Source organism: Coturnix japonica, chromosome 13, assembly GCF_054131305.1.
Source record: "Coturnix japonica strain WE chromosome 13, WE-NBRP24, whole genome shotgun sequence".
Lineage (NCBI taxonomy): Eukaryota > Metazoa > Chordata > Aves > Galliformes > Phasianidae > Coturnix > Coturnix japonica.
In genome coordinates, this window is record NC_140675.1 from 19,484,435 (window position 1) to 19,493,328 (window position 8,894).

Here is an 8,894-nt window from a genome sequence, read left to right on the forward strand (position 1 = left end):
GGGGGCCGGGTCCCTAAGCACTGGGGCAGCTCTGTGCTGTCACCTGGTTAGGAGCCCCATTGCTCAGGGTTGCTGTGACCGTGTATGAGGTGGTGGCACCAGGGCACTCCCTGCCTGGGGAAACACAGAGTGCCAGCCACGTCCCTGTGGTCCCACTGGGAGTGGCACAGCGTGGTGGCAATCCAGGAAGGACGATGCAGAGCAGGGAGGTGCCCGGCAGGGAGGGCACCCACCACCACACTCCTGGATATGGGCTGTGCACCCAAAGGTGCCCCCAACCTGTGCTGTGCCCCCACATCCTGCATCCCCAGGCTCTGTGCTGCCATCAGCCCTGCACCCATCCCCACCTGCTCCTTCCCCAGTGCCACCAGCATCGCTCCAGCACCTCGTCCCCATCACCACCCATCCCACAGCCACATCATCATGGTGCTTATCCTCTTAGGACAGCACTGCTTGACCTTCCCCTCCCCTCCATCCCCCAACAGGGCCATGCTGGGCCTCTGGAGCCACTCACAGCTTCCCGAGGCAGAAATTTTTTGAGCAAATAAAGGAAAAGCCGCACACCCCAGCACAGCCCTGCCCTGCGCTCAGCAGAGCTATTTTTAGGGCTCGAGTTGATTGAAATTCATGGAGGAAAGGCACGGCAGCACGTGGCAGCTGTCGCTGGTGAGGAGCTGCAGTGCTCTGTGCTGGTGGCACAGCAGCTGGTGCACGCGGGGACAGTGAGGCCAGAGTGCAGGTAAGGGCTGGGTGGGTGGGTGGGCACAAGGGGGCAATGGGGATGTGTCGTAGCACAGGGCATGTGGGGCTACCAGCAGCTGCTGAGCCCTCGTGGATACACAGGACACTGGTGTTGGGTTGGGACTTACTAATGCTCTGCTGTGCTATGGGGAGCCCCAGTGCTATGGGGAGGACCGGTGTCATGCTATGGGGTGAACTGGTGCCATACTATGGGGAGCCCCAATGCCATTCTGTGGGGAGCCCCAGTGCTATGGGGAGCACTGATTACATGCATGTAATGGGGAGTACCAGTGCTGTGCCACAAGGAGCCCCAGTGCCGTGCTGTGGGGAGCCCCATTGTTATTCTATGGGGAGGACTGGGGTCATGCCGTGAGATGGACTGGTGCTATGGGATGAGGAGAACTGGTGTCTTTCTGTGCCGTGCTGAGATGAATTGGTGCCGGTGCTGTGCTATGGGGAGCCCCGGTGCCGTGCCATAGTGCACAGCGGTGCCGTGCTGTGCCGTGCTGTGCCGTGCCGTGCCGTGCTGTGCCGTGCTGTGCCGTGCTGTGCCGTGCTATTGGGCTTCCCGGTGCCGGTGCAGTGGCGGAGCGGTGCCGGTGCGGGGCGGATTCCTCCCCCTAGGGGTCGGTGTGCGCCGGTTCGGCGGTGCGGGAGGCGGCAGCTCCTGCGCACGGCCCGGGGCGGCCGGGACACGGCGGGGAGCGAGCAGCGGGGAACGGGACCGGAGCGGAACCGGGTGAGTACGGCGGAGCCGGGGCGGGGACCCCCCACTAACGGGCACGGAGGCGGCGGGCGCTGCTCGGGAGATGCGCGGGGCGGGCGGCGGGGAAGGGGCGATGGAGCCCCCGGAGCTGCCGTCCCGGTGAGCGGCGGGGGGCAGCGCGGTGGTCCCGGGGCTGTCCCGCTGTCACCCGGCTGTGCCACACGCCACCTCTATCGCTGCTGCTCTGTGAGCCCGAGGGAGTGATGGGAGGGGCGGCTTCTCCCCATCAACTGGAAGCCCCCGGGATGTCCCCGTGTTCCCCGGTGACCCCACGCGGACCAGTCGCTCCCGAACAGCCCCATCCGCCCCCCCCGGAGGAGCAGGTCTAACCGTGCTCGGGTCACTGCGTGGGGCTGTATCCTCCGCGTGTCCCCGCCGTGTTCCCTGCGGATGGAGACCCCCGTGGGGCTGCGGGGAGCGGGACAGCCCGGCATTGCCCCACCCGGGACCGGAGTCACACCGGAAAGGGATCCACACGGAACCCCGACCTCGTGGGGACACGGCTGTGGGTGAAGCAGGACTGGGGTGTTCGTGGTCTATCCCCACCCGCAAGTCCGATGCCACCCACCGCTGGATGGGAACGCAGCGCCCCGAAGGGTGGTGTGCTCCGGAACAGCTGCACCAGCATCTGCGTGGCAAGGAAGGGGTTAAGGCACCCTGCGGGGTATCGGGGTGTCCCCAACCGGGGGTACACGCGGGCAGCTCCTCGCACCGGTGACCTCACGGCACCGCCATGGCAACGCCGCGTGAAATCACCGGCACCGGAGCGATGCGTCCAGCCCGGCAGCCCGCAGTCACCGCACACCGTGTCCCCACCAGGATGAGCTGCGCCCACGTGTGACCCCGCCACCATGCTGGTCAAGGAGTACCGCATCTGTATGCCGCTCACCACCGAGGAGGTGAGCAGTGGGACGGCAGGCAGGGGACCGTGCCACCTTCCTAGGGAGAGCACCGAGCTTTTGGGTGCAGAATACTCAGTTTGGGGTGCGAACCTGGGACCCCCCGGCACCTTATCCCCGTGCCCAGTGCCTCCGGGGGGCTCAGCATCCCCTCTATTCTGCCGCAGTACCGCGTGGGGCAGCTGTACACCATCAGCAAGCACAGCCACCAGGAGAGTGAGAAGGGTGAGGGCGTGGAGGTGGTGAGGAACGAACCCCACGAGGACCCGGTGCACGGCCCTGGGCAGTTCACTGAGAAGCGCGTCCACCTCTCCAGGTGAGCCACACAGTGTGGGGAGGGATGGGGGTCCCCACCTACCCCAGTGCTGGGGGGATGTTGCTGTGCTGTGACCTGTGTGCCTCCAGATCTGCAGGGGGTAAAACCTCCCAGGCTGCAGCCACCTCTGAATGGCTGCACCCAACCTGGGGGGCTGCAGGGATGCGCTCATCTCCTGGGGGCTGCACCCATCTGCTGCAGTACCCCCATCTCCCAGGGGCTGCACCCATCTCCTATGGACAGCACTATTTCCCAGTGCAGGGCTCAGCAGGGATGCCCCAGCGGTTGCTCTGCCCATCGCAGGGGTGTCCCCCCATATCCCTGCTCTCAGCCCTATAGGTTGGCAGCTGGCACACGGTGCTGCTGTCCCAGTGTCTCCTCCACCAGCTGCAGTGTGTGGCCCAGAGCGTTGCGGCTGCTCCCCCAGCAGGGAGCCACTGGTGTTAGACAGGATATTTTTAGCCACGGCACTCACGATTCTCCTCTCGGAGATGTTATTTATAACATCAGAAAATTAATCAAAAAACACCACCCGGCTCCCTGCTGCTGGGAGGGAGGGCAGCACACACTGTGAGTGCCCAGGGTGGGGACTGGGGGGCATCATGGGCACCAGGCTGAGATGGGGGCAGGGATGGGGGTCCTGGGGTGATGGGACTCCTGGAGAAGGGATGAGGGGCTTGGAGTGATGGAGTCCAGGAGCTGTGCTGGGCAGGCAGGGCTGGGTGGCATCATGCTGTGCCACGCTCCTGGGCTGCACCCTGCCCTGCTGCTTTCCCCCACAGCAAGTTGCCCAGCTGGGCACGGGCAGTGACTCCCCGCATCTTCTACATCACGGAGAAGGCCTGGAACTACTACCCCTACACCATCACTGGTGAGTCCCAGTGGTGAGGATGGGGCACTCGACACAGCCTGGTGCCACAGGGCCCTGGCACGGTCTCACTTGTCTCTCTCTCCCCCACAATGCTGCTCCGTGCTGCTGGTCCCTGCAGAGTACACGGTAAGGGGGTGGCATGTGGGGAGCTGGTCCCTTTCCCCTGGGGTGGGTGCCCTCAGGGTTCATGGACCGGCTCCTGGCTGCTCTCCCCACAGTGCTCCTTCCTGCCCAAGTTCTCCATCTACATTGAGACCAAGTATGAGGACAACTGTGGGGACAGCGAGAACGTGAGTGGCACTGCCCACATCCCTGTGTCCCTCCCTGAGACCTGTTGAACTCATTGCAGGGAACATGTGTGGTTGGTGCCATCCCCTCTCACCTCTCCCCTCTCCCCATCCCAGATCTTCCACAGTGATAAAATCCTGGGTGACCACGAGGTCTCCTTCCTGGACATCGCCTTTGATGAGATCCCTGAGCGCTACTACCGCAGCCTGGAGGTAACGGGGTTCTGGGGGTGCCCTGTTTGGGGTCCCCCCCCAGCTCAGCTCACAGCCCCGCTCTGTGCCCAAGGACCCCCGGTTCTTCAGCTCGGCCAAGACGGGCCGGGGGCCGCTGCGGGAGGGCTGGCGCCAGCACACCAAACCCATCATGTGTTCCTACAAGCTGGTGACCGTCAAGTTCGAGGTGTGGGGGCTGCAGACGCGGGTGGAGCAGTTTGTGCACAAGGTGAGGGGGCCGAGGGCACAGCGGGGGCCATGAGGGCATGGGGTGCTGAGAGCCACTGTCACTGTCACAGGTGATCCGGGACATCCTGCTGATCGGGCACCGACAAGCCTTCACCTGGGTGGACGAGTGGTGCGGTGAGTCCCTGCCATTCCCCCAGCCCTAGAACATGGGACTCCCAAAGCCACCAGCCCCGCTGGTGCCCCATAACCCCGTGCCCCTACATCACTGCACACCTGGGACTGTGCTGGGCAAGGCTTGGCCAAAGCAGCACTGCAGCCAGACAATTCAAAACAGCCACCACTGGGGTCACCACTGGGGCCAGTACAGCTCTCTGCCTTCCAGACAGGCCCATGGGAAGGTTTATGCCTTCAATACACACCTACAAGTGGCCACAACCCAAAGCTAAAGAGCCAACAGCCCTAATTCCTCCACCTGTACATCCCCATGGATTGCCACCTTGGCACTCACCGGTGGTCCCCATGTACGTGGAGTCCCCCTGTGCCCCCTACATGGCTCAGCATCCCCTGCCTGCACTGTCTGTCTGTTTATCCCCTCCTCATGGAGTCCTGCTGCCACCCTCCTGTTCCTGCCTGTCCCTTTGCCCCAGCCCTTGTTGCCTTCCCCGTGTGGATGCTGTGCCCAGGGCTGGCACCTTAAGGGACTGGGGGGCACTGGGAGGTGCCAGAGGTGGCTGTGAGCCCGTGTGTGTGCTCAGCAGGCATGACGATGGAGGAGGTGAGGCAGTACGAGAGGGAAACCCAGGAGGCCACCAACGAGATCATCGGGTTGGTGACCCCCACCATTTCGGTCAGCGAGGTGGGGCAGCCCACAGACACGCACTCGGCCCCTGCCAGTGCCCCCTCCACCCCACTCAGCGACGACGCCCCCGATTTCCTCGCCCCCCCCAAAGCTCGGCCCCGCAAGAAATCAGCGCCGGAGACTCTGACACTGCCTGCACTGCGGGAACGTGCCAGCGCAGAGTGATGCTGCACCGCACCACCACAGCGTGCCACCTCCCTGGCCGGACTGTCCTCTCCTCCATGCCAGCCCTGCCCACCTCATCCCCTCCGACAGATGCTGACCCCAAGGGGGGACCTGCCAGCTGGGTATGTGGGAGCCTTGTGGGGTTGCCAATACCCCTGAGCCACTGCGGATGCCCAGGTGGGACATTGTCACCATTGCTGTTGCTGGACCTGCTGGCTCACCGGGAGGGGACACTCACAGCATCAGGCCATGGTGGCATCCTGGCACCTGGTGCAGCCCCTTGAGTCTGAGCACCACGGCACTTGGGGAGCGATGCTCGAGCAGCACCCTGCGAGGTAGGCACCAGAACAAGAAGGTGAGCATGGAAGTGACAGTGACAGCCCAGTGCCACCTCTTGGGTGCCAAGGGCCACCCCAGGCCCTGCAGCTGAGAGCTGTGTCAGTGCGAGGGGTGCCAGGGCAAGCTCAGAGCTGTGTTTTCTTTGGGAAAACATTGGCCTTTTTGGAAATAAAGCTGGAGACGTGGCGGCTGGCTCCTGGTGGTGGTTTATTGGGCCCTGCAGCACAGAGCTGTGCCTGCACTGTCCCCACACATAGCACACACACTGGACACTTCAACTGGGCTGGGAAAGGCAGCAGTGGGTTGGGGTTTATGGAGCAGAACAGGGAGGATTGAGCTGGTTCAGCTCAGCGATTCCTCCAGCTGCACAGATGGAAACAGCTCCCTTCCTTGCTAGTCGTCATCGCTGTCACCTTCCAGCTCCCTGAGAGAGGTGGCTGGCCCCAGCAGGGTGATATAGTGAGAGCTGCAGTACACAGGCGCCTTGTTGGGGCTGGAATAGACCTGCTCGGGCCGCAGTGAGGCAAAGGGGTTGGCAGCGTAACCCGTGACGCACATCTCCAGCTCCACCAGGATCTGCAGTGAAGACTTCAGCTCCTGCTCACTGCCAGGAGAGGAAAGGAGGACTCCGCTCAGCTGGGGTGCTCCCCATAAGGACATCCCTGCAGCCAGCTGGGGGGCAGGCTGAGAGACTCACCTGTAGACAGTGAAGAGGGTGGGCAGGCAGTAGTCCCGCAGAAGCAGCAGTGTGGGCAGCCAGCCTTCCATGAGGTCGTGGCAGGCATGGAAACCTGCAGGGATGCAACAGTGAGTTGTGCACGCAGCTCATATACCTCGGCTGTCACAGCATGAAGCATGGCCTCACTCTGTGTCACAGATCACATCTTGCTGCAGTGCTGCTGGTGGGAAGGACTGAGCACCCTTAGCAAGGAAAAGTCCTGTTCCCTACCAGGCTCCAGGTCCTGGGCTGAGCCACAGAACTGAGATCCAGAGCCCAAACACAGGGACCCCTTTGGGTGCTGCTGATGCCTGAACCTCAGGGTGTCACCCAGCATAAGTGGTGGCCCATTGTGGCTCAGTGCACAGTCACAGCAAGCCCTGGGCACCTCCTAAAGTCCTCAGCAGCCCCAGGCACTGCACCGTGGGCACTCACCTGGGTGGAAGCCCACCACCAGGTCAGGGCGGGCAGCCAGCTTGGTCTCCACTTGGTCTTCCCAGAAGTCATGATACAGGCCCTTGTAGCTGCTGAGATAGATCCTTCCTGGGGGTCCCGACGTGGCCAAGGGGGGCCTCATGATGGGACCATCTACCACATCAACCCCCACCATCACCACCTCCATGCCTTGCTGGCCTGGGAACATCCGTGCCAGTTCATCATAGTCTGTCACTCGGGTGTTGAGGGTCTCAACGTGGGATGCTCCCACCACGTGAATGGTGAGAGGCTTGGCAAGGGGATCGATGCCAAACAGACGCAGCCCAAGGCCGATGGTGAGTGGCCGTGAGTGGAAGTCAGTGACGAGGCGCCGGACAGACTCACGCAGCTCTCCCTCCTCTGGTCGTGGTTTGCCTGCATTGGCCCAGAGGAGGCTCATGTAGCGGCCAGCCAGGACAGCGTCCAGCTTCTCCTCCAGCTGCTCCTGCATGGAGAACCAGTCCTCCCAGCCTGCCACATCTCCAGCAGGTTTTGTCCAGGTCTCCGTGGGGAAGGGAATGTCACCTGGGGGCAGAAAAGTGGCATCTCAATGGTGGCCCTGCAGGACAAGGCTGCCTGTCCCCACCATGGCTGCTGGATATAGCTGCACTGCCAGCTTGGGATGACTAAAGCCAGGAGGAGGGAACTCACACACGCAGGGGGTAGGCTGTGGGAAATGCATGGGGTGGGAGCAGCATCCCCTGACCCACCTGTGAAGATGAGCCACTCCACCAGCCGGTCCAGGGCCACCAATTTCAGCTTCTTGCAGAACTTTTTGTGCACAGGCCAGTTGGCACGCTGGCATGTCACACTGCAGTAGTACACATTTTGGCATCTGGAAGGAGAGAGTTAGCATGCCCAGATTTGGATGGGGCAGTGGGGCCAGGATCACACCCACCGAGCCACCCTGACATGGCTGCATTGCTGTTTGGTGCAGGTGAGCCTGCAATGGGTCTGGCACCCCCCAGCCTCACCCTGCCCCCTGGGCTAAGCTTTCCCTTTTGGGAGCCAGGGGACATCCAGCCCCACACTATTGCACTGCTTCCTCCATACCTCTTGCATCGCCGGAGACTTTTGGGATCGGGGAGAGCATCAGGGAGCTTCTTACACTCAGCACAGAACTTGAAGGTGTCCTCCATCTTCTGGAACATGTCGAAGTAAGTCCGGATGCCGAAATCACTGCCCTTCTTCCTTCCATCCATGGCAGACCTGAAGGGAGCCCAGGCACAGCAGGAGGTGAGCAGGATCTGTCCCATCTCAGCCAGGTGGGTGTCCTCCCTTTAAGCCTGAAGGATTTCAGGCTGGATGGGGATAAGGAGTCTTGTGTGTCACCTTGCTCTGAAGGGGGCTTGAGGGCACATGGGTTAGGGTTAGGGTTATGGGGGGAACATGGGGGTGTGACACCCACAAAGCCCACCCTGCTCCCACTCACTTGTAGTCCTCATAGCTCTTCATGTTGAGCTTCTGCAGGATGACGTGGGACAGCCCCGGCACATTGCTGTCCATGGCCTGGAAGCCCAGAGAGTCCATATCAGGAGCCTTGGCTGCTGCCATCTCCTTTGCAGGCTTCTTGGATGCCTTACGGGCTGCACCTCGTCCACGCTGGGCCATATTGCTGCGGGACACAGGGGGTGCTCAGCTCCACAAGGAGACCCTGCGGGTGTCCCAGCGGAGCAGGGAGGGCTGAGCCAAGGGAGGGCTGAGCTCAAATGTCAGCCCCAAGAAGGCCAGGCGTCCCGCGGGCATCTGATAGCACAGCTATTCTGGTCAGCGCCTCCCAGGGAAGGGGGCCAGGCGCCATGGCAGCAATGCAGGGGGGATGTGGGGAGGTGGGGGGGGGGCAGGCGGCCATCTTGTCCTGCCATCATGGCCATGGGGGTCCACACCTCACTACAAGGGGCACTGAGTGGGGGGCTGGGTGCCTCCATTGGCCAACCACAGGTGAAGGTGAGTGAGTGGCAGGCACCATGGCTGCTGCTAGTGCAGGGAACGGGATGCAGGTCAGTGGGGGTGATGGGGACACACTGACACACACCCCCATCCACAAAGCAGCCTTC

General features: G+C 62.5%; 2 protein-coding genes across 5 annotated transcripts; one reads left to right on the forward strand and one right to left on the reverse strand.

Moving 5' to 3' along the window:
- Positions 1–1,370: 1,370 nt before the first annotated feature.
- LOC107320901 (cytoplasmic phosphatidylinositol transfer protein 1-like) lies at positions 1,371–5,831 on the forward strand. Of its 4 annotated transcripts, none has more exons than XM_015877222.3 (10): positions 1,371–1,480; positions 2,327–2,406; positions 2,574–2,722; positions 3,505–3,593; positions 3,712–3,719; positions 3,812–3,883; positions 3,998–4,093; positions 4,167–4,322; positions 4,393–4,456; positions 5,038–5,831. In XM_015877222.3, exons 2-10 carry the CDS (start codon positions 2,359–2,361, stop codon positions 5,304–5,306), a joined length of 951 nt encoding a protein of 316 aa, XP_015732708.1. In that variant the 5' UTR covers positions 1,371–1,480; positions 2,327–2,358; the 3' UTR covers positions 5,307–5,831. The 4 variants fall into 4 exon arrangements, with proteins under 4 accessions (XP_015732708.1, XP_015732709.1, XP_015732710.1 ...); XM_015877223.3 differs by having other exon boundaries at positions 5,041–5,831; XM_015877224.3 differs by lacking the exon at positions 4,167–4,322.
- A 1-nt stretch (position 5,832) lies between these two features.
- On the reverse strand, positions 5,833–8,703 carry MSS51 (MSS51 mitochondrial translational activator). Its single transcript, XM_015877214.3, has 6 exons — positions 8,270–8,703; positions 7,891–8,046; positions 7,548–7,672; positions 6,799–7,362; positions 6,343–6,436; positions 5,833–6,249 (listed from the first exon to the last, which is right to left on the reverse strand). Exons 1-6 carry the CDS (start codon positions 8,446–8,448, stop codon positions 6,039–6,041), a joined length of 1,329 nt encoding a protein of 442 aa, XP_015732700.2. The 5' UTR covers positions 8,449–8,703; the 3' UTR covers positions 5,833–6,038.
- Positions 8,704–8,894: the final 191 nt, after the last annotated feature.

Bases quoted from the DNA above. Each gene is read 5' to 3' on its own strand.
- LOC107320901 (XM_015877222.3), top strand. From the start codon at position 2,359: ATGCTGGTCAAGGAGTACCGCATCTGTATGCCGCTCACCACCGAGGAG. The intron at 4,094-4,166 runs GTAACGGGGTTC...TCTGTGCCCAAG, and splicing joins GCTACTACCGCAGCCTGGAG to GACCCCCGGTTCTTCAGCTC. The intron at 4,457-5,037 runs GTGAGTCCCTGC...GTGTGTGCTCAG, and splicing joins CTGGGTGGACGAGTGGTGCG to CAGGCATGACGATGGAGGAG.
- MSS51 (XM_015877214.3), bottom strand. From the start codon at position 8,448: ATGGCCCAGCGTGGACGAGGTGCAGCCCGTAAGGCATCCAAGAAGCCT. The intron at 7,673-7,890 runs GTATGGAGGAAG...CTCTCCTTCCAG, and splicing joins AGTCTCCGGCGATGCAAGAG to ATGCCAAAATGTGTACTACT. The intron at 6,250-6,342 runs GTGAGTCTCTCA...CTCTCCTGGCAG, and splicing joins ACCCTCTTCACTGTCTACAG to TGAGCAGGAGCTGAAGTCTT.